At 38.0% G+C, this 26666-nt stretch overlaps 6 protein-coding genes and 2 long non-coding RNA genes across 8 annotated transcripts; 5 read left to right on the forward strand and 3 right to left on the reverse strand.

The window, feature by feature from the left end:
- Window positions 1-2609, reverse strand: LOC141591367 (uncharacterized). The gene is made up of 3 exons (XR_012520822.1): window positions 2350-2609; window positions 982-1124; window positions 1-560 (listed from the first exon to the last, which is right to left on the reverse strand). It is a non-coding gene; the product is annotated as an uncharacterized LOC141591367 (long non-coding RNA).
- A 1447-nt stretch (window positions 2610-4056) lies between these two features.
- Window positions 4057-4473, forward strand: LOC141590711 (uncharacterized). Its single transcript, XM_074411276.1, has one exon. The coding sequence runs from the start codon at window positions 4057-4059 to the stop codon at window positions 4471-4473; it is 417 nt and encodes a 138-aa protein (XP_074267377.1).
- Window positions 4474-5582: 1109 nt separating this feature from the next.
- On the reverse strand, window positions 5583-6260 carry LOC141590713 (uncharacterized). Its single transcript, XM_074411277.1, has one exon. It carries the CDS (start codon window positions 6258-6260, stop codon window positions 5583-5585), a length of 678 nt encoding a protein of 225 aa, XP_074267378.1.
- Window positions 6261-6822: 562 nt separating this feature from the next.
- LOC141590714 (uncharacterized) lies at window positions 6823-7503 on the forward strand. Its single transcript, XM_074411278.1, has one exon. The coding sequence runs from the start codon at window positions 6823-6825 to the stop codon at window positions 7501-7503; it is 681 nt and encodes a 226-aa protein (XP_074267379.1).
- A 4706-nt stretch (window positions 7504-12209) lies between these two features.
- LOC141590715 (F-box protein CPR1-like) lies at window positions 12210-13325 on the forward strand. The gene has a single exon (XM_074411279.1). It carries the CDS (start codon window positions 12210-12212, stop codon window positions 13323-13325), a length of 1116 nt encoding a protein of 371 aa, XP_074267380.1.
- A 944-nt stretch (window positions 13326-14269) lies between these two features.
- Window positions 14270-15499, forward strand: LOC141590716 (F-box protein CPR1-like). Its single transcript, XM_074411281.1, has one exon. The coding sequence runs from the start codon at window positions 14327-14329 to the stop codon at window positions 15497-15499; it is 1173 nt and encodes a 390-aa protein (XP_074267382.1). The 5' UTR covers window positions 14270-14326.
- A 195-nt stretch (window positions 15500-15694) lies between these two features.
- On the reverse strand, window positions 15695-17943 carry LOC141591368 (uncharacterized). Its single transcript, XR_012520823.1, has 2 exons — window positions 17692-17943; window positions 15695-16752 (listed from the first exon to the last, which is right to left on the reverse strand). It is a non-coding gene; the product is annotated as an uncharacterized LOC141591368 (long non-coding RNA).
- A 947-nt stretch (window positions 17944-18890) lies between these two features.
- Window positions 18891-20021, forward strand: LOC141590717 (F-box protein At4g22390-like). Its single transcript, XM_074411282.1, has one exon. It carries the CDS (start codon window positions 18891-18893, stop codon window positions 20019-20021), a length of 1131 nt encoding a protein of 376 aa, XP_074267383.1.
- The last annotated feature ends 6645 nt before the right edge of the window (window positions 20022-26666 follow it).

The following is a 26666-nucleotide window of genomic DNA, read 5'->3' on the forward strand; positions in this document are numbered from 1 at the left end:
TATGTACAGTTTGAAAGATAATTCATGGTTGAAGATCGAGAGTTCACCTCTGGGTCTTCGTGTCAATCCATCTCGTACTCATATTGCTAACAACTCTTTGTATTGGGTCACATTAAAGGATAATGGCTTACAACCCAAAGCCATAATGCGTTTTGATCTTTCGAGTCACAGGTATGAAGAGATGTCGATACCTAAGCAAATTAATCCCGCTCTAATATTATCAGTCAAGGTTCTAAAGGGGCGTCCCCATGTATTGATGGTCGGATCCAATTATGATATATGGATGATAACGGAAGACAATTGCTGGATTAAAGTGTTTCGCAACACAAAGAAATATCACTGGATGTATGAGAATGACTCGCCTTACTGGCAGAAACAGATTCTCTATACGGGTTATGCTTACTCAAGAGACGGACACAAAATCCTCATAGGGCCTCTGAAAAATAGTAAACGCTTCTATTGTTGTGATCTCGAGTCTCAAACCACCAGCATCGTTCAACCTCTTGGTTTGCCGGAAGATGCTATCACATATGGATGGTCATGGGTAGAATCCCTTGTTCCTATTGCATAGTAACACAATTACTTAAGCATTCTTCGTGTTCTTTGAATACTATCGACATTTTGTTTACATGGTAAATTCAATCACTTGTTTAGACATATATATGTTTAGATTATTGATCATTTGTTCTTATATACTCTATCGAGTAGATATAATATAAATCATTTTCGCATTTTGGGAAACCAGGTCGACAAAAAACATCAAATGGAAATGAATTTAAAGAAAGTTGGCTCATTCAAAATGAACCATGGGAAACAGAAACCTATTTCCGTAGCCCTAACCTGTTTTACACACTCTTTTAATTCCCTGCATACCAGTGTCGAGTGGCCGTGTCTGACACTCGACACTGTGACATGGGTATGACTTTGATACGACCAAAACAAAACAATTTGTTGATATCAAATGGTAGATTAAGTTGTTACCAAAGTCTGTCAACTGCGCAAACTCTTCAACGCCAGCTTCTCCGCATTTCAGCAGCAAAGTCTTCAACCATCTAAAAAGCAAACATATAGCAGCAAACACCATAGGACTTGAAGTGCTCACGCCTCTAAGTCCTGCCCAAATTCTGGAATAAAACCGTCTTAATATCCAAGTACTTAGCTTCAACAAAATAGATCCCGAAAAAAAAGCTCTATTTCACAAGTACAAGCAAAAGTTCCATCATATTCCTTTGATAATTCCGGTGCCAGTAGAGTGATCAGTGATAAGAATGCGAATCAAATCAAACAACTTGAGTTTATATTACTCGTTCCGTTCCAATCATTTATTTACCTTTGATTATAATAATCCTCATAAAAAAAAGGTAACCAAATGATTGAGACGGAGGAAATACTTATTAACACTAAATAAATCAGCTTTGAGCTAGCAATTTCTTTAATTTGTTATTGGTGGCTCTATCCATGACTCTGAATGCCATATTTTGGTTTTGGCTCAAAAATAAAATGTCGAAACATTGTATCGTCTTGACATGCATCTTAATTCCAATAAAGTCTTGAACCGAGAATCCAATGCTAAGCTTCATCTGTCTTATAGCCATTTCCCATTTCATACTATTACAAATTACAAAATTTACCATCTTGCTGCATCAAGTTCAAATCTTTACGTGATTTTAGTTTTAGTTACTTCATCTCGACACGGTCATATCTTTCTTGTCATCAATTTCATGAATTTCAGACCTTCTGATTGCAGAAACAATATTAACAACATGATATCACATTGCAACAAATAATTCAATAACCCGATAAATGAACCAAATCACTCACACCACCCACTGAAACGAAATGAAACATAATTTCACTTTACTCGATCAACCATTCTTATTTCTAAAACACTATGAACAGCGCGCTTTCACATTGCTGCCAAATTACTCACACCACCAACTGAATCACTATGACATTTACATTAATCAAACTACCAACAACCACCCGATTAAGCAAAGTACTTTATTAAACCTTTTGCAATCAGTGGCGGAGCCAGGATTTGAGCTTAGGGGGGCAGATAACTAAATAATATAAGGTACACTCGAAAGAAATTCGAAAAATTTAACCAAAAAATTCGAAATCTTAACAACAGGATTTCGCAATGCTAGCTACAATAACCACAACAAAATGCACATTAATCAAACCACCAACAAAAACTTAATTCACCAAACTACTTCATCAATCATTCTGATAAACTATCAATCAAACAATTCACAACGAAATTTCATAAATGAACATTAACCAAGCTATTAAGAACAACCCAATTCACCAAATTACTCAAAAAACTAACTCACTAGTTTAAAAATATACCTGCTTGACCATATAGAATTATCGAATGCGAAACGAAACGCTCGTTGCGGATTTGAGTGAGAGAGTATTAATTTGGGATATTCGCGTAGGATTGAAAATGATCAGTATTAAATTCTGAGTTTTTTTTTTTTGAGGGAAAAAAACAACTCGGAATTTACTGCTGAGCATCTTCAATCCTACAATTGAAAATGTTTGGTGAAGAACGCCATTTTTGGGGAAAAATTGGAGAAAATTAGGGTTTTGTCGGGTTTATGATTTCTGGCTGTGACAATACTTTTGGTCCGAGATAGGGCTGTATTAGACATGGCAAATTGGTTAATCGGGTTAGATTCAGGTCTGGTCAATTTCTTTATTTTGGGTTTGTATTTTGGGCTCGAATCATTTTTCGGGTCGATTATTATCAAGTTATTTATGGATATAATCAGTTTTTAATAAAAAAAACAAAAATATTCGGGTTGGTTCAATTTGGGTTCGGGTCAACTTTGGGCCGGATCAACTTTGCCAGGTCTAGCTGTAAATGATCTGAGCCCTGCTCGTAGAGCTCTCAAAGTCAACTCGGTCAAAACTCGGCTTGAAATTGGTCAAATTGATTGAATGATCTGGTTTGGTAACCTACAATTGAAATTGAATTATAAAGCGGTATTAAAAATTTCAAGCGAAATGCGGGTGGGATATCTAAGGGGGGACGATTTCGAAGGCGTACAAGACGCATGAAAACACGCTTATTAAAGCGTTAAAGCAAAAGAAGCGGAATCTTAGTAATTTATTTCCTTATTATTGATGACTTTTTAGCTAAAATTCTGTTAAAACCATTATTTCGTAAGATATTACATAAAATAAATAAATATTTTATTAATCTTTAATTAAGTTATTTTATGAAAATTAAGTTGGTCATGGTGGAATTTACCTAGGATTCCGTTTTCACTATTATCTCGGCCATAACTTACCACTCACAATTTAGGAAACCGTGCAGTTGACTCTTTGATGACAAAAGTCTATATAAGGGGATCATATTTATTCAGATTAAGAATTTAGGAAACTGTTCAGTTGACTCTTTGATGACAAAAGTCTATATAAGGAGATCATATTTATTCAGATTAAGGTTTACCAAGCCTACTTCATTAAGAAAATACACCCTCTAAATTGTGAGGCTGAGGGTTTGGAAGCCAAGTCAGATTTAGGGCATAAGAATTTATCAATTATTTCAAGCTGACCGGAGGTAATCGATCTCTTTTATCGTTTCCGCATTCAGTTTATACATGTTCATTATGAAACTAGAAGACGTATTTTAGACTATAAGAACTTACATATTTGGTATACGTCTTGATGTAATATACTCCATGTCTAATGAATATGGATTATAGACGGCAGTAAAGTTTATCCCTTCGTATTCAATCCTAATTATTAAACACTAATATTGGATTTGACAAATCTCCAAAGAAGAATAAGAGTAGATCAAGTGGTTAGAGCTCTTTTAAGTTGGTGTACGATTTTCACCCGCTATATATTGCGCTCATCTGAACGAAAGGTAAAAATTAAAAACATCACAGAGCGTATTTTAAAAATATTTTGTACCGGTGCAAAAATCATCAGTCCGTCTCGGGTGTCCAGTTATTACCAGTTATTAAATTCTATTAAATTGCGGTAAGTACATAATATAATTTCCGTAACAAGCCAAGTTTGTTAAAGAATTGTAGATTCACAAGTATGCCGCAGACAACATGGAGTAGGTCTCTTCCAGATGATCTTATCATGGAGATCCTTTCATGGCTGCCGGTTATGACTCTTCTACGCTTCAAGTCGGCTTCTAAGTCATTATTAAACCTAATTATCAGTCCAGAGTTTGTCAAACTCCATCTACAACGATCCCTTATTCGAAACTCTAGCGTAACTCTCCTCCATTGTGGTGAGGCCAGCCTTGCGTATTTTGATTTTGACCACCCTCAACGTCCCGTTGTTCAACTTGATGTACATCCCGATGTCATTAAGCTCCTTGAGTCGTTTCGCTTTGAGAACAGTTCCCAGTTGTATTTTCCCATATTGTACTATCCTATGATTACAGGCATATGCAATGGAGTGGTATGTTTTGGGAAAGCAAAGGAGTTTGTCCTTGTTGGTGTATGAGGGAGTATAAGAAGTAGAGTGGAGATTAGTTGTTTGTTTAGTTGATTAGTTGAAGGTTGATTAGTTGGAGTTTAGTTTAAAGAAATTAGTTTGTGTATTGATTTGTTGTGAATTTGTTGGGATACACTTGGTTACACTTAGGTTCATTGAAATGGGAGGAGAGGTCCTCTTTTTATAGAGCTCCTCCTCCTTCTCCTACATCCTAAGAACACTCTAGAATAGGACATTCTAGAGTGGCCTAGACACGGAACTCTCTAGAGTTCCTTACCACTTATACACATATCTAGAAGGTTCTAGGTTGTTCTAGATAAATCTAGAACATACATGACTCTTTTAGATTCTTCTAGACGCTTCTAGACTATTCTAGATATTTCTACATTATTCTAGCACATTGCGGATAAATCTAGAATACACTAAAAGTCTCATACTTCAACACTCCTCCTTGAGACTTTTGGTGTAACACTTAGTTTGATTATCATTCCTCTTCTTTTTCTTTTTTCTTTTGTAACGCCAAACTCGGAGGTTGCTCGATGTACGTCTCCTCCTCGAGCTGGTAGCATGACGAACAACTAGAGCAAATGTATCTTCATAGTGATTTCCATCTTGTTGGGAATATCCTTTGCCGATCATTCTTACTTTGTGCTTGTTGATAGAGTCATTAGAATTCAACTTAGTTTTATAAACCCATTTTACACCAATTACCTTTCGATCTCTTGGCTTGTCAACCAACTCCTTTATCATATTTATCTCCTTCTCCATAGGTTCTTGCCACTCCTTCTGTTTGGAAGCCTCATCAAAGTCTTTTGACTCCTCAAAAGTGAAGTAGCATCTTTCGCACTCTTCTGTATCTTGAATGGAGAGACATTCTACATAAATTTCAGATATATTTTTCTTACCTTGTGCTCCCGTAGCATTCTCTGAATTGTCATTTGAGGATAGAGAAAGTGTATTAGGAGTTGATGGAGGTGTAAGAGGATCATTGTTGTTGGTTGTGCCAACATCGCCGTCTAAATGTTGTGGATGATCAGGGATTAGGGTCACATTTCTTTCTACCCTCTTTTCTTCCCAATTCCAGATTGCATCTTCGTAAGAAGATTCTCGAGTCTTCATCAATTTCTGATCATCATGGGAAGAAGATGTATCCTCGGAAGAAGATTCTTGAGTCTTGAACTCTGATCATGGGCGTGTAAAGATCCAACTAGCTCTGTCACGGTGAGCTTTGATAGATCTCTTGATTCTTCAATAACATTGACAATCATGTCGAACTTTTTTGGCAAAGTTACGAGAATTTTCTGCACAATCCTCGTATCGGCGACATCTTCACCATATATTTTCATTTGGTTAACTGTCTCCATTACTCTCCAAGTGTAGGTTTTTATGTCTTCATTCTCCCCCATTTTCAAATTTTCGAAATGTTTTCTTAAGGCAATAAGACGTAATGCCCTTATCCTTTCATCACCATAGAATTCTTTTTGGAGTAAATCCCATGCTTCTTTTGCGGTAGAAGCCCACATTATTTTTGGAAAAATGATCTCCGAAACGGTATCAAAGATGAAACACAGGGCTTTGGCGTCATTTATTTCATCCTCTTTTATTTTCTTTAAGGTTGCTTCGGTGGTTGGAACACCTTCTTGTTGTTTTTGGGGACCATTTTCCACTATCTCCCATAATGCATTTGCTCTTAAGAAGAGCTTCATTTTAATGCACCAATGGTCATAATTTTCTCCTCTAAATAAATCTAGAAAATCTAGAGGAGCGGGCAATGGAGTGTTTGATGCGGAAGCCATAGTTTTATTTTGTTGCCCTAAGATCTTTAGAGCTCTGATACCACTTGTTGGTGTATGGGGGAGTATAAGAAGTAGAGTGGAGATTAGTTGTTTGTTTAGTTGATTAGTTGAAGGTTGATTAGTTGGAGTTTAGTTTAAAGGAATTAGTTTGTGTATTGATTTGTTGTGAATTTGTTGGGATACACTTGGTTACACTTAGGTTCATTGAAATGGGAGGAGAGGTCCTCTTTTTATAGAGCTCCTCCTCCTTCTCCTACATCCTAAGAACACTCTAGAATAGGACATTCTAGAGTGGCCTAGACACGGAACTCTCTAGAGTTCCTTACCACTTATACACATATCTAGAAGGTTCTAGGTTGTTCTAGATAAATCTAGAACATACATGACTCTTTTAGATTCTTCTAGACGCTTCTAGACTATTCTAGATATTTCTACATTATTCTAGCACATTGCGGATAAATCTAGAATACACTAAAAGTCTCATACTTCAACAGTCCTTTACAACCCGGCAACCCGGGATTATAGACAAATTCCGAGACTGAAGATGAGAGAAAATCGCACAATGATGTTTAGTGACGTGTTTTTCTATGATTGTATTGGTGACGATTTTAAGATATTCAGTTCTGTCCACCACAGTTCGGCTCCAAATCAAAATGATTTCGAGTTTTATCTGTATAGTTTGAAAGGTAATTCATGGTTGAAGATCGGGAGTCCACCTCAGGGTGTTCATGTTGATCCATCTCGTACTCATATTGCTAACAACTCTTTGTATTGGGTCACATTAAAGGATAATGGCTTACAAACCAAAGTGATTATGCGTTATGATCTTTGGAGTCAGAGGTACGAAGAGATGTCGATACCTAAGCAAATTAATCCCGCTCATATACTATCAGTGCGGGTTCTAAAGGGGCGACCCCATGTACTAATCCACGGATCAATTTTTGATATATGGATGATATCGGAAGACAATTGTTGGACTTCAGTGTTTCGCTGGTCAACAGAGAAATATCGCTGGAATTATGAGTATGACTCGCCTTATTGGCGGGATTATATTAGCCCTTTGGATTATGCTTACTCAAGAGACGGACGCAAAATCCTCATAGGGCCTCTGAGCAACCGTGCACACTTGGTTTGCTGTGATCTCGAGTCTCAAACCACCAGCGTGTTTCACCCTCTTGGATTGCCGGATGATGTTACCTTATTTGGAATGTCATGGGTAGAATCGCTTTTTCCACTTGCATAGTAACGCAATTACTGGTTTAGACATATATAATAAAAGTTTAGATTATTCATGGCTGTTCTTCAATTGTCGTTTTTACTTTATTATTATTATTATTATCAGGACTCGACTCTACATTATTCTCTATCAAGTGGTAATATAAGTCATTTACGTGTTTCAGTAACGCAGGTCCGTATATATGCTTATCATTGTGAAATAATAAGACTAAGTTTTCTGTTTTCTCCAGCTAAATTTCCGCAGAATGCTCCTGAAAGACGGTTTTTTCGAGTTTATGCTGGTACAAAACGACATCATCTAGGAAGAAAACATGATTGTTCATTCTAGTTAAACGAAACAATTGTGGTAAACCAACATATCTCAACAATGGAACACCAGTTTTCTAAAGAAAGTCAGAAGAGCATAAACAAAACTAATGCAGAAATTACGAATTTACATTTAAAGAAGCATACTTTTAAAGCAAAAGAAGCGGGGTCGCAGTGATGCTTTTCGTTATAATCGATGACGTTTTTAGTTAAAGTTCTTTTTAAGATCATTACTTGATACAAGTTTTTTTTTTTTTTTTTTTTTTTTTTTTTTCATAAGGTGACTTACATTATTGTAACCAATACAAAGTAAACTACTCGACTAAATAGCATCAGATACTCGACAATTAAATTTAGCACTACAGAGTCATAATATACATAGAGTTTACATAAACATTATTATTTAAAAGTAAAGTTACAATATTAAGATAAAATATCACATGGGGCCATGGGGGTATTTTAAAAATATTTTGTATTGTTCGTAAGGTTGAAGTCTAGTGATTAAAACTTAATTGGATGAAATTTTGAAGGGACCTAGGTTCAAGACTCCTCAAGAGAAATCTTGTGGAGTATTTATGGGTCAAGTCCATGTGATTTGCAGCGATTGTGGATTTTCTCGTTACCAAAAAAAAAAAAAAAAAATAAATTCCATACAAAAATCCTCAGTCCATCTCTGGTATCCAATTATTAAACCCGTAAGTCCGTAATATAATTTGGGTTTTAGGTAAAAGGTAATTAAGCCGTAGGTTTGGTAAGCAAGAATTATAGTTTCACAAGGATGCCGCAAACAACATGGAGCATACTCAACCCAATCCTTGAACGCCTTGACCGTGTCTGGATTAATCAACCCTGGCTTGACGCCTACCCCAACTCGCACAATAATCACCTTACTCGTCTGTCCTCTGACCACTGTCCCATCATCCTTAAAACGTCCCTCCCCACCCATAATCACACCAAAACCTTTAAATTTGAGACTGTCTGGACTACGGACCCAAACTTCCTCCCCTTTGTTGAATCCGCCTGATTGTCCTCCCCTGGTGATGTCCCCACAAAACTTCTCTCCCTTAGCCGTACTCTCTCTGCCTGGGCCGAAACCGTCTTTGGCAACATTAGCAAAAACAAAAGAATTCTTAATGCTAGACTCCTAGGTACCCAACGTGACCTCTGCCTCTCGCCTGACTCTGAGTATCTTCACAATCTCCATGCCTCTCTTACCCTCGACCTTAATAGAGTCCTTGACCAGGAGCATCACTACTGGCGTGATCGTGCTCGGATCAACTGGCTCATGGATGGTGACCGAAACACCCCCTTCTTTCAGAAATCCGTCGCTATGAGACGTAGTTTCAACCGCATCATTTCTCTCGAAGATGACGTGGGCCAAACCATCTCTGGTCATGATAACCTCTCTAGCCATATCACCAACTACTTCGCCAAACTCTATTCCACTGAGAAGCTCTCGAATACTTGGGTCACTCGCAATCCTTGCCCTCCAATCACCTCTTACATGATCCCACCCGAGGATGAAATTCGCCTTGCTTTGTTCGCTCTTGGATCCAAAAAGGCCCCTGGACCGGATGGTTTCCACGCCGGTTTCTTCAAATCATGCTGGCATGTCATCAAACAAGACATCATTCCTTTCATTCAAAACATTTATCGCACCAAACGAATCCCTGAAAGCACAAACCAAACTGCCATTTCCCTCATCCCAAAGATTCCATCCCCCCAAACCATTAAAAACTTCCGACCCATAAGCCTCTGTAATACCTCCTACAAGATCATCACAAAAATCATTGTCAACCGTCTCAAACCCCATATGCACAACATTATCTCCCCTAACCAAGGCAGCTCGATCCCTGGGCGAGGCCCTGAAAATAACTATATCATAGCTTCTGAAATTCTCCATTCCATGCATACCTCCAAGTGTAAAACCGGGTGGTTCGCTCTCAAGCTTGATTTAGAAAAGGCTTTTGATCGTCTTGAATGGGACTTCATTCACCTTTGTCTCTCCAGAGCAAATATCGACAAGGATACCATCTCTCTTATCATGGAGTGTATTTCCTCTTCCACCACTAGAGTAGCCCTAAATGGAACCCTCCTCCAATGCTTCTCTCCCTCTAGAGGCATCCGGCAAGGCAATCCGCTCTCCCCTTACCTTTTTATCATTTGTATGGAAGCCCTCTCCACCCTCATCCATCAGTCCTGCCTTGACTTTGATTGGGTCCCCTTCCCGTTGGGTAAAGGTGGTGCGTCTTTTTCCCATCTCCTTTTTGCCGATGACATCCTTCTTTTTGGGCGCGCAACCGAACGAAACCTTTGCGCCCTCCAAGACATTCTTTTTAACTTTTGTTCATCCTCGGGACAAAAAATTAACTTCTCTAAAAGCAAGATCTCTTTCTCCAAATACACTTCTTCTGAGAATACCCTTATGTTTGAAAATGCTCTCAGCATTAAAGCTACCCCCAGCCTTGGCACCTACCTTGGTTTCCCCCTTAAAGGAACAAAACCCAAGAAAGCTGACCTCCGTCACATAATAGATGCCCTTCATTCCAAATTGTCCAGCTGGAAATCCAAATTCTTGTCGATGGCAGGAAGACTCTGCCTCATTAAATCCACTCTCAATGCCATCCCTCTCCATTCTATGCAATGCATCCGCCTGCCTTCTTCTATCCTCGACGAAATTGATAAGACTACCAGATCCTTTTTGTGGTCAGGCACCTCTTCAAAAAAACTCCACCTCTCCAACTGGGACCTGGCCACTAAACCGTTGTCCCTCGGTGGCCTGGGCATTAAAGCTGCCCGCCCGCTCAACGATGCCTATTCTACCAAGTTGAGTTGGAATATTACCCTTAACAAGAATACTCCTGCCTCTCGTGCAATCCTAAGCAAGTACCCAACCCCTAGTCCCTCCTCCTTCCGCAAGGGCTCCCACATTTGGAAAAATGTTGGAATAGGCCTTCCTTTGCTTCAACCTCATTTGATCTGGTCCATTGGTGACGGCACCTCCATCCGGCTCTAGACCGACAGTTGGACCACCCTTGGCCCACTCAGGAATCTTATTTGTGGACCTCTCAATGCGATCTCCCACAATGCCAAACTCAGCTCTATTATTTCCAATGGTTGCTGGAATTTTGATAACCTTGATTTTGTTCTCCCTGACGATGTCCTATCCTCTATCCTGACCATTCCGCTCCCTTCTTCCTGTCCCCCTGATATCCTTTCTACCTCCCTTGCCCCCAAAAACAAATTCTCGATTGGCTCAGCCTACTCCTCCCTCCTTGACTCTTCTACCCGGCCCCCGTCCCTCACCCCCTCCCTCGACTGGCTCTGGGATCTCTCTACACCCCCAAAAATCAAAACCTTCCTCTGGCTCACTTGGTGGGACAAGCTACCCCATAACCTTACTCTCTTCAAAAGATCTATCCTCCCCTCCCCCTCCTGCCTCCTTTGCTTAAACCCCTCTCTCCCTGAATCCGCCCTTCACATTCTTCGTGACTGTGGCTTTGCCACTGACGTCTGGAATTTCTTAGGCGTAGATATTTCTTTCTTCAACCTCGAACTCCAACCTTGGATTCATGAGAACTGCTCCTCCCCCACACCTTCTTGGCCCACCCTGTTTACCTTCACTCTGTGGCGTCTGTGGACTCATCGGTGTGATACAATCTTCACCACAGTTGCTCCCATTTCTTGCCCCACTTTCTGCGACTCCTCTTCCTCCCAAGCCTCCTCCTGGGTCTCTGCCAACTCCCCTAACCCCCTGCCTCTTTTCCCGTTGCCCCCGGGTGCTCTCCCTCCCTCTGCCTCTTACTACCTCGGTAGTTGGGCTTTACCCCCGCTTGGTTGGCTCAAAGCCAACGTTGACGCGGCTTTCTCCCCCTCCTCTTCTCTCGCTAGTTCTGGGTGTGTGGTTAGGAATGACATGGGCTCTTGGGTTCGGGGTTGGTCTCGTCGCTTTCTCGCCCCTAATCCCTTTATTAGTGAGGTCATTGCTATAAGGGATTGTCTTTTGAGTTGTAATGAGTCCATGGATTTCTTTATTGTTGCCTCTGATTGTTTACATGCGGTCACCTCTATTTTGAGCACGGCCCCTCCGTGTGGCCAATTTGCTAACCTTTTCCTTGAGTGTAGGCACCTTTTGGAGACCTCCCCCCGGGTGAAGCTTCAATTTGAGAAGAGATCTGCAAATGGAGTAGCCGATGCCCTGGCTAAAGCTGCACTAGCGGATACTACTCATTGTAATGGTTGTTTTAATTGGGACTTTGCTCCTTCTTTTGTAATTCATCTCTGTACTAGTGACTTTGTGACGGCCATTGAGCCGCTCCCCCCCGGCCCCCCCCTTGATGTAATCGAACCTCCTTTTTCTAATTTTATGCACTTCTTTCCAAAAAAAAAAAAAAAACAACATGGAGCATGTCTCTCCCAGAGGATCTTATCGTGGAGATCCTTTCATGGGTGCCGGTTACGACTCTTCTACGGTTTAAGTCCGCTTCTAAGTCATTCCTCAACCTAATTATCTGTCCCGGGTTTGTCAAACTCCATTTACGCCGATCCCTTATCCGAAACGCTAGTGTAACTCTCCTCCGTTGGCGTGGGGTGTTCCTCGCATCTTTTGATTCCGACCACCCTCAACGTCCTGTTGTTCAGCTTGATGTACATCCCGACGTCATAAAGTTTTTTGAGCCGTTTCGGTTTGAGGACAATCCCAAATTGTACTATCCTATGATTACAGGTATATGCAATGGAGTGGTATGTTTTGGGAAAGCAAAGGAGTTTGTCCTTTACAACCCGGCCACTCGGGATTATAGACAAATTCCGAGACTGAAGATGAGAGAAAATCCCACAATGATGTTCAGTGACGTGTTTTTCTATGATTGCATTGGTGACGATTTTAAGATTTTCAGTTTTGTCAACAACAGTACTGCTCCAAATCAAAATGAATTTGAGTTTTATATGTACAGTTTGAAAGATAATTCATGGTTGAAGATCGAGAGTCCGCCTCAGGGTCTTCGTGTTGATCCATCTCGTACTCATATTGCTAACAACTCTCTGTATTGGGTCACTTTAAAAAAACATGTTTTAGTAACAAAAGTGATTTTGCGTTTTGATCTTTCGAGTCACAGGTATGAAGAGATGTCGACACCTAAGCAAATTAATCCAGCTCATATATTAACAGTCAGAGTTCTAAAGGGGCGTCCCCATGTACTAGTCCTCGGATCCGTTTTTGATATATGGATGATAACGGAAGACAATTGTTGGACTCCAGTGTTTCGTTGTTTAACAAAGCAATATCGCTGGCATCATGAGCATGACTCGCCTTACTGGCGGGATTATATTAGCCCTTTGGATTATGCTTACTCAAGAGACGGACGCAAAATCCTCATAGGGCCTCTGATAAAGTTTAGACACTTCATTTGCTGTGATCTCGTGTCTCAAACCATCAGTGAGGTTCAACCCCTTGGTTTGCCGGAAGATGCCAGCTTATTTGCAAGGTCATGGGCAGAATCGCTTGTTCCACTTGCATTGTAACGCAATTAATTACTCTCGACCATTCTTCTTGTTCTTTTAATACTACAGACATTTTATATTCTTCATAAGTTTTAGATTATTGATCATTGTTCTTATATAAGGACACTATAAGTTTTCTGCACTTAAATATCCACAAGTTCAGCAGAATGCTCCTGTAAGAACTACCATGATTATCAGAACAAAATAGAAAGACACAAGAAAGAGTATTTTCATAACAGAGGAAAATTGACAGTAAAGTGGAATCCCGGACAGAACCATTTATATTACTCCTTCCGAGTTCCGTCTCAATCATTTGTTTAACTTAGATTAAAATAGTCCATTAGTCCTCATCAGTGATAACAGAGGAAAATTGACAGTAAAGTGGAATCAATAGAAACTCTGATCATATGGTACAAAATTGACGAGTTACGGCATCAACACGAGCGTTGGCTTAGACGGAGCTAGTTTATTGCAGGATCTATTTTATTCAATTGTGTCTGTCACTCTCAAATAGCTTATCAAGTATACGTGATTTGCAAACGATTACGTTTACGTATACCTAGATTTAATAAAAAAAGACCAGAGTGTAATTTTTGGTATGACTCCTCGTCATTAAAAAAAAAATTATCATGGAGAAAATTTACGAGTGTAATTTTTTGGTAGGACTCCTCGTCATAAAAAAAATTATCATTGGAGAAAAAATATTTAATAAAAAAAGATCACGAGTGTAATTTTTTGGTAGGACTCCTCGTCATAAAAAAAATTATCATGGAGAAAAAAATTTACTTTTCATGGGTCTCCTCGTCATAAAAAATAAATAAATTAATAAATAAATAAGATCAGAGTGTAATTTTTGGTAGGACTCCTCCTCTCTATAAAGTTAGCTTTGTGTTTTGCCAAATCTATTTATTAAACGAATATATGTAGCAAATCAAAAAATAATAGATTTAGGTAAATTTGATTTACTATAATAAACGTGATTAGTTCATAACGAAAGCCGACAGTTTTGCTTTAGAATAATCATGGAGATATTATCATGGCTGCCGGTTAAGACTCTTCCAAATGACATTATCATGGAGATCTTATCACGGCTGCCTGTTAAGACTCTTTTACGCTTTAAATCCGGTTCCAAGTCATTGTTCAACCTGATTATAAGCCCAGAGTTTGTCAAACTCCATCTACGTCGATCCCTCGTCCAAAACTCTAGCGTAACTCTCCTTCATTGGGGTAAGGCCTTCTTCGCTTATTTTGATTTCGACCATCCTCAACGTCCCGTTGTTCCACTTGATGTACATCCCGACGTCATAAAGCTCCTTGAGCTGTTTCGCTTTGAGAACAATCCCAAATTGTACTATCCTATGATTACAGGCATATGCAATGGAGTGGTATGTTTTTGGAAAGCAAAGGAGTTTGTCCTTTACAACCCGGCCACTCGGGCTTACAAACAAATACCGAGACTGAGGATGAGAGAATTGTGCCGCTCAATAATGCCCGATAACGAGTTGTATCGCTCAATAGAGTTCCAAGATGTGTTTGTCTATGATTACAATGCTGACGATTTTAAGATTTTCAGTTCTGTCCACCACATTACGACTCCAAATCAAAATGATTTCGAGTTTTATCTGTACAGTTTGAAAGATAATTCATGGTTGAAGATCGAGAGTCCGCCTCAGGGTCTTCGCTTTCATCCATCTCATACTCATGTTGCTAACAACTCTTTGTATTGGCTCACTTTAAAGGATGGCTTACAACCTAAAGCGATTATGCGTTTTGATCTTTCGAGTCACAGGTATGAAGAGATGTCGATACCTAAGCAAATTAATCCCGCTCATATACTATCAGTGCGGGTTCTAAAGGGGCGACCCCATGTACTGATCCTCGGATCCCCTTTTGATATATGGATGATAACAGAAGACAATTGTTGGACTTTAGTGTTTCGCTGCTCAACAAAGCAATGTAGCTGGAAGTATGCGTATGACTCGCCTTTGTGGCGAAATCATATTAGCCCTACGGGTTATGCTTACTCAATCGACGGACGCAAAATCCTCGTAGGGCCTCTGAAAACACCTAAAAGCTCCTTCATTTGCTGTGATCTCGAGTCTCAAACCCCCAGCATGGTTCAACCTCTTGGTTTGCCAGAAGATGCTACACCATTTGCATTGTCATGGGCAGAATCAATTGTTCCACTTGCATAATAACTCAATTACTCGAGCATTCTTCGTGTTCTTTGAATACTATCGACATTTTTTTTGCATGGTAAGTTCAATCACTCGTTTAATTTAGACATATATAAGGTTTAGATTATTGATCATTTGTTCTTATATACTCTATCGAGTAGATATAATATTAAGTCATTTTCGCATTTTGGGAAACCAGGTCGACAAAAAACATCAAATGGAAACATTAGTTTTCTAAAGAAAGTTGGCTCATTCAAAATGAACCATGGGAAACAGAAACCTATTTCCGTAGCCCTAACCTGTTTTACACACTCTTTTAATTCCCTGCATACCAGTGTCGAGTGGTCGTGTTTGACACTCGACACTGTGACATAGGTATGACTTTGATACGACCAAAACAAAACAATTTGTTGATATCAAATGGTAGATTAAGTTGTTACCAAAGTCTGTCAACTGCGCAAACTCTTCAACGCCAGCTTCTCCGCATTTCAGCAGCAAAGTCTTCAACCATCTAAAAAGCAAACATATAGCAGCAAACACCATAGGACTTGAAGTGCTCACGCCTCTAAGTCCTGCCCAAATTCTGGAATAAAACCGTCTTAATATCAAGTACGTAGCTTCAACAAAATAGATACCCCAAAAAAAGCTCTATTTCACAAGTACCAGCAAAAGTTCCATCATGCTCCTTTGATAATTCCGGTGCCAATAGAGTGATCAGTGATAAGAATGCAAATCAAATCAAACAACTTGAGTTTATATTACTCGTTCCGTTCCAATCATTTATTTACCTTGATTATAATAATCCTTAATTAAAAAAGGTAGCCAAATGATTGAGACGGAGGAAATACTTATTAACACTAAATAAATCAGCTTTGAGCTAGCAATTTCTTTAATTTGTTATTGGTGGCTCTATCCATGACTCTGAATGCCATATTTTGGTTTTGGCTCAAAAATAAAATGTCGAAACATTGTATCGTCTTGACATGCATCTTAATTCCAACATCTTCAAACTTCTCTTCTTCACAAAACCAGCAAATCAGCAATCAAGTTATCAAAAGTTGTTGCATTTGCTTGCACTTCCTACCAATCTCAGCAATGATCGACTACCCTGAGATTGACTCACCAGCTTCGCTTAAAGCCTTGATTCCGGATTCAATGATGAACATTGTAAGTAAATCTCTAAAAAAACAGAGCATTGAATGATTTCACTGTCTTACGAATACCCATTTGATCCATTTACTCAAACGTGGTAATGCCATAGTTGAACATACCTGCAAAATGTATTATCAAACACTTTTCTAGCTAAAGCAAAGCTATCGTATTACCACATTTATAGCGAAACAACCGAGATCAGGCCACAATGACCGATTCTGAAATCAAGTCTTGAACCGAGAGTCCTAATGCTAAGCTTCATCTGTCTTATAGCCATTTCCCATTTCATACTATTACAAATTACAAAATTTACCCTCTTACTGCATCAAGTTCAAATCTTTACGTGATTTTAGTTTTAGTTACTTCATCTCGCCAAGGTCGTATCTTTCTTGTCATCAATTTCATGAATTTCAGACCTTCTGATTGCAGAAACAATATTAACCCGATAATTCAAACCACTCACACCAATAATTCAATAACCCGATAAACCAAACCACTCACACCACCCACTGAATCGAAATGAAACATAATGTCACTTTACTCGATCAACCATTCTTATAACTAAAACACTATGAACAGCGCGCTTTCACATTGCTGCCAAATTACTCATAACTGAATCACTATGACATTTACATTAATCAAACTACCAACAACCACCTGATTAAGCAAAGTACTCCGTACTTTATTTAACCTTTTGCAACCAGTGGCGGAGCCAGGATTTGAGCTTAGGGGTGCGGATAATTAATAACATAAGATACACTCGAAAAAGATTGGAAAAATTTAACCAAAAAATTCGAAAATTTCAAGCGCTCTTGCTAGTCCCCTAGCTCCCTTGCAACTTTATTAACAACAGGATTTCACAACAAAATGCACATTAATCAAACTACCAACAAAAACTTAATTCACCAAAGTACTTCATCAATCATTCTGAAAAAACTATCAATCAAAGAATTCACAATGGAATTTCATAAATGAACATTAACCAAGCTATTAAGAACAACCCAATTCACCAAATTACTCAAAAAACTAACTCACTAGACACTAGTTAAAAAATTTACCTGCTTGACCATATAGAATTATCGAATGCGAAACGAAACACGTAGGATTGAAAATGATCAGCCGTAAATTCTGAGTTTTTTTTGGAGGAAAAAAAAAAAACAACTCAGAATTTACTGCTGAGCATCTTCAATCCTACAATTGAAATTGAATTAGGAAGCGATATTAAAAATTTGGTGAAGAACGCCATTTTTGGGGAAAAATTGGAGAAAATTAGGGTTTTGTCGGCTTTATGATTTCTGGCTGTGACAATACTTTTGGTCCGAGATGGGGCGTGTCGGGTTTATGATTTCTGGCTGTGACAATACTTTTGGTCCGAGATGGGGCTGTAATAGACATGGCAAACTGGTTAATCGGGTTGGGTTTAGGTCTGGTTAATTTTAGACGAGTTTATTTCGGCTTTGTATTTCGGACTCGAATTATTTTCGGTCGATTATTATCAAGTTATTTATGGATAATAATCAGTTTTTAATAAAAGAATATTCGGGTTGGGTCAATTTGGGTTCGGGCCAACTTTGGGTCGGGTCAATTTTGCCAGGTCTAGTTGTAAATGATCTGAGCCCTATTTGTAAAGCCCTCAGAATCAACTGGTCAAAACTCGACTTGGAATTGGTCAAAATTGATTGAATGATCTGGTTTGGTAACCTACAATTGAAATTGAATTATAAAGCGGTATTAAAAATTTCAAGCGAAACGCGGGCGGGATATCTAAGGTGGCGACGAAAGCGTACAAGACGCAGAAAAACACGGCCGTTGAAGAATCGTGGTATAAAGTGATTGTCTCACGGTTATTAAAGCGGTAAAGCAAAAGAAGCGGAATCGTAGTAATAAGAGATTATTAAACAATAATATTGGATTTGACAAATCTCCAAAGAAGAGAATAAGAGTAGCTCAAATGATTAGAGGTCTCTTAAATTGGCGTACAATTTTCACCCGCGAGTCCGCAACTACGTTCATTTGAACGGAAAAAAAAAACAAATATCTAAAATTGGTTAGAGTAAATGGTAAGGACTCTCAAACCCAAAAATAAAAAACATCACAAGAGCGTATTTTAAAAATATTTTGTACCGGTGCAAAAATCCTCGGTCCGTCTCTGGTGTCCAATTATTAAACTCCGAAAGTCCGTAATATAATTTGGATTTGAGTTCAAAGGTGATTAAGCCGTAGGTTTTTGGTAAGCAAGAATTATAGTTTCACAAGGATGCCGCAAACATGGAATAGCTCTCTTCCAGAGGATCTTATAATGGAGATCCTTTCATGGCTGCCGGTTAAGACTCTTCTACGCTTCAAGTCCGCTTCTAAGTCATTACTCAACCTAATTATCAGTCCAGAGTTTGTCAAACTCCATCTACGACGATCCCTTATCCGAAACTCTAGCGTAACTCTCCTCCATTGGGATCCTTTCATGGCGTTCCTTGCGTATTTTGATTTTGACCACCCTCAACGTCCCGTTGTTCAATTTGATGTACATCCCGACGTCATAAAGCTCCTTGAGCCGTATCGCTTTGAGAACAGTCTCACGTTTTACCTTCCTATGATAAGAGGTATATGCAATGGAGTGGTCTGTTTTGGGAAAGCAAACGAGTTTGTCCTTTACAACCCGGCCACCCAGGATTATAGACAAATTCCGAGACTGAAGAGAGAAAATCGCAAAATAATGTTCAGTGACGTGTTTGTCTACGATTGCAATGCTGACGATTTTATGATTTTCAGTTCTGTCAACCACAGTACTACTCCAAATCAAAATGATTTCGAGTTTTATCTGTATAGTTTGAAAGATAATTCATGGTTGAAGATCGAGAGTCCGCCTCAGGGTCTTCGTGTTGATCCATCTCGTACTCATATTGTTAACAACTCTTTGTATTGGGTCACTTTAAAGGATGGCTTACAAACCAAAACGATTATGCGTTTTGATCTTTCGAGTCACAGGTATGAAGAGATGTCGACACCTAAGCAAATTAATCCCGCTCATATATTATCAGTCAGGGTTCTAAAGGGGCGTCCCCATGTACTGATCCTCGGATCCCATTTTGATATATGGATGATAAAGGAAGACAATTTTTGGACTCCAGTGTTTCGCTGCTTAACAAAGCAATGTCCCTGGATGTATGAGTATGACTCGCCTTTCTGGCGAAATCATATTAGCGGTTTCGGCTATGGTTACTCAAGGGACGGACGCAAAATCCTTATAGGGCCTATGGAAAATCCTCAACGTTTCATTTGCTGTGATCTCGTGTCTCAAACCACCAGCGACGTTCAACTTCTTGGTTTGCCGGAAGATGCTAGCGCATTTGCATGGTCATGGGTAGAATCGCTTGTTCCACTAGCATAGTAACGCAATACTTGAGCATTCTTCGTGTTGTTTGAATACTATCCACTTCGTGTTCTTCTTTCTCTTGTGAAGTAGTGGTCCTTCGATGCAGTTCTCGACGCAATTTTCATCTTGGGTCATTCGGAAACAGCCTCTTTGTATTGCTAACACAAGGGTAAGGCTGCGTACATCCGACCCCCCCTTACCCCGCAATTTGCGGGAGCCATTGAGGCACTGGGGTAATGTTGTTGTTGTTGTTGTTGGTAAGTTTAATCACGCGTTTAGACATATATAAGGTTTAGATTATTGATCGTTATTTATTGTTCTTATATAAGGACACTATATACTCTATCGAGTAGATATAATATACGTCATTTTCGCATTTTGGGAAACAAGTTTGACAAAAAAACATCAGAAACAAATAGAAAGACTCAAGTATTTTCATAACAGAGGAAAATTGACAGTAAAGTGGAATCCCGTACAGAACCATTTATATTAGGAAAATGATTTGGCGACACCGGGTGTTACTCAAAGTGAGCGACACCTGGGGTATTATTGTAATTTACTCATGTAATTTGTGTTCCCTCCATCAACATTCAAATTTTAAACTTATTGGTGGTAAAGGGTAATTTAGGAAACTAACATTAATTAATTAATTTAAGATAATAATTAAAAAAAAAAAATTGACAACCGATTAAGCCTTATTTGCGGCCATTATTAGTGGAGGTGCGGAACATATGGAATACATGTTCATTATCTATCACGTGCATAATTAGTTTCCTGGCCTTTGGCAAGATCATAATTTAACTTACACTTAGCAATAGATGATTCAATTAAGAGCATATAAAACACATTGTCATTGTGCTACTAGCTTATGTTAGGTAGTGAGTAGTGAGTAGTTGGAGGTTGAAGATTTATTAACATAATATTTTGTCCTTTTTTAAAAAAAAAAAAAGATTTGTTAAATTTTTGATATTAATATGGCTTTACGTATTTAAGTAACGGAAACTGATATTTATATTAGAGTGACTTATTGTTTTACAGAAGGAGTCCAAAAAATAAAAGATTTAAAGTATACTTTATCTTATACACTCTTTGTGTGGTCATTTGTTTACGTATTACTCCCTCCGTGTCGATCACTTTGTATACCTTTGTAAGGGGCTAATTAGTAGATGACAAGTGGACAAAATTGACCACGTATCTTCAAATTGTTCACCAAAAACATTCCCAAAATAGAAAGTTAAACAATTCATTAAGACACCCAAAAGTGAAGTAGGTAAACAAATGACCGGTATGAAGGGAGTATATTCTATGAGAGAGATATTTTAATCATAGATAAACACATGTGCGAAACTGAAAGATTATATATCATATGCTAAACTTTTATTTTGAAAATTTTTTATTTTATAGTTTATAGTGATGGCAAAATTATATGTTGAAATATATTTTTAATGTATTGTTTTTTAAAATATATAGCGATAATATATAAATTTGAGTGAATTAAATCGAAATAAGAAAATAAAGGTGAGCTATATTGAATTGAGCCGAACAAAACCGCACTAAACTGAATTGAGCTAAGTTAAGTTAAACTCGGTTTTGAAAAGTGCTCAACTAAGTTGTTATTCATAACTAAATTCAACTGAACTGGACGAAAATGAGCTACGTGCCTACACATAGACAGGGCAAACTGATCGGGTTTATGTCGGGTTCGTGCTTGTATCACGTGTAAACAATAGAGGTGATCAAGTGCGGGTTTGGGCTGGACATGGGTGGGCTAACGTTAATTTTTGGCTCATGGACAAACGGGTTTGCGGATTTGGGACGGGTTAGTGGGTTGGGCCTTTGTGATTTTCTTAAAATGCCTTGTCCGTACTCACTTATTTGGCGGCCCGGATGAGCCGGGTTCAAGAGACGAGACGACCCATGAATAACTCTACTAAACAGGTCACGAACCCCTTCAACCCAAACCCGACCCAACTATATATCATGCTGTGTTAGTGTCGATCCACTTAGAGATCGTGTCGTGTGCAGTTTGTGTTCGTGTCACATGCAAACGGGTCACGAACCCAACTATATATCGTGTCGTGTTAAACTCAGTTTTGAAAAGTGCTCAACTAAGTTGTTATTCTTAACTAAATTCAACTGAACTGGACGAAAATGAGCTACGTGCGTACACATATAGACAGGGCAAACTAATCGAGTTTGTGTCGGGTTCGTGCTTGTATCACGTGTAAATAATAGAGGTGATCAAGTGCGAGTTTGGGTCGGACATGAGCAGGCTATATATCGTGCCGTGTTAGTGTCGACCCACTTAGAGATCGTGTCGTGTGCAGTTTGTGTTCGTGTCACATGCAAACGGGTCACGAACCCTTTCAACCTAAACCCGACCCAGTTAAATCTTGTAACTTGTTAGTGTCTACCCACTTACAGATCGGGGTCTTGTCACATTCAAATGGGTGACGAACCCCTTCAACCAAAACCAACCAAATAAATTAATTCTCGTGTCGTGGTTGTGCCGAATCACTTACATAAATGAGTTATCAAGCCTTAACCCTAACCCGTTAATTTCGTGTCGGATTCCGAGCGTAGCTTAGCTAAGTTGAGCTAAATAAATTGAATTGAACCTAATTAATTTGAATTGAGCTACACATAATTGAAGTAAGCGGAGGTGAATTGGATTATTGAATTAAAAATGAACAAAGTTTAAACTGAATTGAACTATATTAAACTGAATTATAACTACATTATTATTATTATTATTATTGTTATTGTTATTGTTATTGTTCTTGTTCTTGTTATTATTACTATTATTGTTATTATTACTAGTTTTAAACCCGTGCAAAATTGCACGGATATGTATTTGGGCCGGTATTAATGTTTTTTGGATGTATTTTTTTTTTTGCATTTCATTGTAATTATCTAATTGGTCTAAATCAACGACTAAATTGCACGAGTATGTATTTGGGCCGGTATTAATGTTTTTGGATGCATTTTTTTTTTTGCATTTTTATTGTAATTATCTATTTGGTCTAAATTTATTTCATTTATTCCGAATGTAAAATTATTTCATAGTATTTTTGCTAAGACGGAAATTGTTGCATGTTTGTATTGACGGACGATTTGAAGAAATTAATTCTTTGCACACCAACAGGTCCCACCACAACCTCAATTTCCAAAAAAAAAAAAAAAAAAAAAATGTCAAAATGACGTGGCGCATCCTGCATTCAGCATTGTCTTCTGAATTAATAAAGATAAGATTGTTATTGTTATTATTATTATTATTATTTGTTGTCATTGGTATTATAATTATTATTGTTCATTTTATTTCTCGTTAATTTGAATTTGGGTCCCATTATTCGGCAGATCATCATGTCGCGTAAGTTTTGCCGGGTCTAACTAAAGTGTCCCAAGTTAATTAATCTTATCCTTTCTCTTGCATTTTTTAATGTTATCTTGGTAATTGAGTCTATCACTCTTTCGTCTCTTGCGGTAACAAACAAGATGCAGTATGATTTTGGCGCCAAAATCATCTACCGTAAAGTTGGGGAAGAAAATCTTGTATAACCTAGATATAGTAGCTACCAAGTTCTATATAAACACTAGTTATATACTCCAATGCTCCATATACATTCAAGCTACATATTCAAAGTACCCAATCCGTCAATACTGATCAACTACCATGAATTCGACCAGAAATAATTGATCTTACAAAAGACGAACCAGAAGTAATTAATCTTACGGTCGACAACCGTAGCAAGAAGAAAGGCAAAGCGGTCGAGATTATCGATCTGACAAGTGATGACGGAATCGAGGTCATTGACCTAACGGGAGAATAAAGATTGATATTCTTTTAGTTTAAAACAATAAGATTATTGTTAAAACCTTTAGGCTGGAAATCAAGTTTTTGATTTATTTTTCTATAATTGTTAGATGTTTATTTCTTAAAAATAAAATTTAAACCTTATGAACTTACATCACATCTTCCAGGGATTTTCGTGTCATCATTCTCATAATAATTGTTAGACCGCTTATACAGTTAGATCGTCTAAAAATTACTCTGAAATTGGCCATACTGTAAACAATTTCATACGATGAACCGTAAAAAAGGCTGGAAATCTGAAATTATAGAGGCAGGAGGAAGTGAGACGTAACTACTACATTACTTCACACATTTTGTGCAAGATTTAGCTCATGTTACAATTGCCTAATTCCTTATACAAACAAACAAAACAATCTATGAGTGATATCGACTATATCATTGCCCAAACCACGACATTCATTAGAAAGCTAAAGAGGTTAGCTATCATCCCCAAGAAAAATCACCTACAAATGTTCAGCAGAACTCCAGATACTCAATTTTGAGTAGCATCAGGTCTGTTCTAAAATGTTCAGCATTCACCCCTTGTAGGAGCAACTTTGACGCTTTGTATCTCTTAGCTCGGGTTGAGTTATCCAGTCCATGATGCACCATATGAAAGCTAGAAGAGTTGGCTTTCATTTCCAATTCGAATTTTACAAAAACATTGCCTGGTTTATGAGTTATAAAGCTGTAAGTGAGTTCAGGTCAATTCTGAAAGTTCATCATTCCCTAGTGCAACAGCAGCGACTTTCAGACCACATATCTCTTAGCTTAGATCAAATAAAAATGCTCAAGATATATCAAATGAAAGCTAATGATGTTAGATTTCATATCCAAAAAGAATCACTTGAAATAGACCTCTGGTTTGTGAGTTGTTTACCATCAGACATCAATGGACATATAACCTAATCACACCTGCAATTATAACCCCTAATTTGATCTTGGGCACCATCCATATAATCAAGTATCAAAAATAGGTTGAAGATCAATTGAAACCCTAATGTATACTACAATGAACATTGATTCAAGCAAAAAAAAAAATGCGTGATGTAGCCATACCTACAAGATTTTTGACTTTTGTTGTCTACACAATTCAAAAAGGGAAAAAGAAAGATCCGTGGATAGGAAGATGAAGAGATAGGTCAGACAATTGGAAATACAGGTTCCCAAACAGTCTAAATCCAAGTCTTGTGAAAAAGACGGGGAAACGGTAATGATACGACGGAGCATTCACAAATTAAATCAGAAGTCAATAGTTAGTTTACAGTGGTGTAATCAGTCTTGTAAAATTGGAGCATGTTAAACAACCAATGTAATCTACAGAGTATTGGCTATTTGTTCTTCCATGTGAATTAAACATAACAAATTCAATGAACAAATTATATTTCATCTTTCGTTCCTACAATTGAACTACCTTAACAACTATGGATCCAGTGGCGGAAATTTCAGTAAGGTTTTTGTCGTTTCAGGTTTGACAGTAGAATTCTCTCTTTTTCTTTTGATAATTGGTAACCGTATGATGATAGGAAGAAGATGAATATGTGTTTGTTATGATATGTAAATATTAGATATAGTTTAGTTTTAATTATTAATTATTAATTTTTATTTTATTAATATGATAAATTTGTGAATTACGGTTCTATCCTTTCGATATTGGCGCAAAAACGAAAATTACTTTTATATTTTTTATTTTTCTTAATTTTTTTATTAGGGTGTTACCGAAACTCAGTAACACCCGGTGTCGCCCTAGCACTCCCCTTTATATTACTCCTTCCGTCTCAATCATTTGTTTAACTTAGATTAAAATAGTCCTCATTAGTGATAAGGAAAAAATGGTAAACATATAATACGGTTCCGTTTATAGCGTTGACATGCAGTCAAATTAGACTGTCAAAAGTAACATAACTCAACACAGAACATATAACAGAGTTTCTGGAAAGGAAAACATACAGTAATGAAATTTCTATAAAATCAATAGAAACTCTCATATGGTACAAAATTGACGAGTTACGGCATCAGCACGAGCGTTGGCTTAGACGGAGCTAGTTTATTGCAGGATCTATTTCATTCAATTGTTTCCGTCACTCTCCAATAGCTTATCAAGTATACATGGTTTGCAGACGATTACGGGATGGCAATAATGGCTCAAACCGAACCGAAACCGAACCGAACCGAAGGAAAAAGTTCGATCCAAATCCAACTTTTGAAAACCCATAACCGATCCACTATTTAAAAACCCATATCCAAACCCACCATTGGAAAACCCGAACCAAATCCAAACCCGATCCATTCATACCTGAACCCGATCCATTCAAATATTTTTGAAAATTTTGGCTTTATTAAGCTTGAAATTTCAAATTTGCCATATAAGATGAATTTTTTATATGGTCAAAGGAAGTTTTGGATCGGATTTTGGATTATATAGTGGATCGGGTATGGATTTGGAGCGGATATGGATTTGAAAAAGGTATAATGGATCGGGTATGGATTTCAAAATTTTGGATATGGATCGGGTTTGGATATGAATCGGTGATCCATTAAGTAAGTGGATCGGGTTTGGATCTCGCAAAATCCAATCCAACCCGATCCATTGCCATCCCTAAATTACGTATACCTGGATTTAATAAAAAAAGATCAGAGTGTAATTTTTGTACGACTCCTCGTCATAAAAAAAAAAAATATCATGGAGAAAATTTACGAGTGTAATTTTAATTTTTTGGTAGGACTCCTCGTCATAAAAAAATTATCATGGAGAAAAAATTTTACGTTTACGTGGGTCTCCTCGTCATAATTTTTTTTTTAATAAA

Source organism: Silene latifolia, chromosome 7, assembly GCF_048544455.1.
Source record: "Silene latifolia isolate original U9 population chromosome 7, ASM4854445v1, whole genome shotgun sequence".
Classification (NCBI taxonomy): domain Eukaryota; kingdom Viridiplantae; phylum Streptophyta; class Magnoliopsida; order Caryophyllales; family Caryophyllaceae; genus Silene; species Silene latifolia.

Coding starts and splice junctions, on each gene's coding strand:
- LOC141590711 (XM_074411276.1), top strand. CDS start 4,057: ATGCCGCAGACAACATGGAGTAGGTCTCTTCCAGATGATCTTATCATG.
- LOC141590713 (XM_074411277.1), bottom strand. CDS start 6,260: ATGGCTTCCGCATCAAACACTCCATTGCCCGCTCCTCTAGATTTTCTA.
- LOC141590714 (XM_074411278.1), top strand. CDS start 6,823: ATGATGTTTAGTGACGTGTTTTTCTATGATTGTATTGGTGACGATTTT.
- LOC141590715 (XM_074411279.1), top strand. CDS start 12,210: ATGTCTCTCCCAGAGGATCTTATCGTGGAGATCCTTTCATGGGTGCCG.
- LOC141590716 (XM_074411281.1), top strand. CDS start 14,327: ATGGAGATATTATCATGGCTGCCGGTTAAGACTCTTCCAAATGACATT.
- LOC141590717 (XM_074411282.1), top strand. CDS start 18,891: ATGCCGCAAACATGGAATAGCTCTCTTCCAGAGGATCTTATAATGGAG.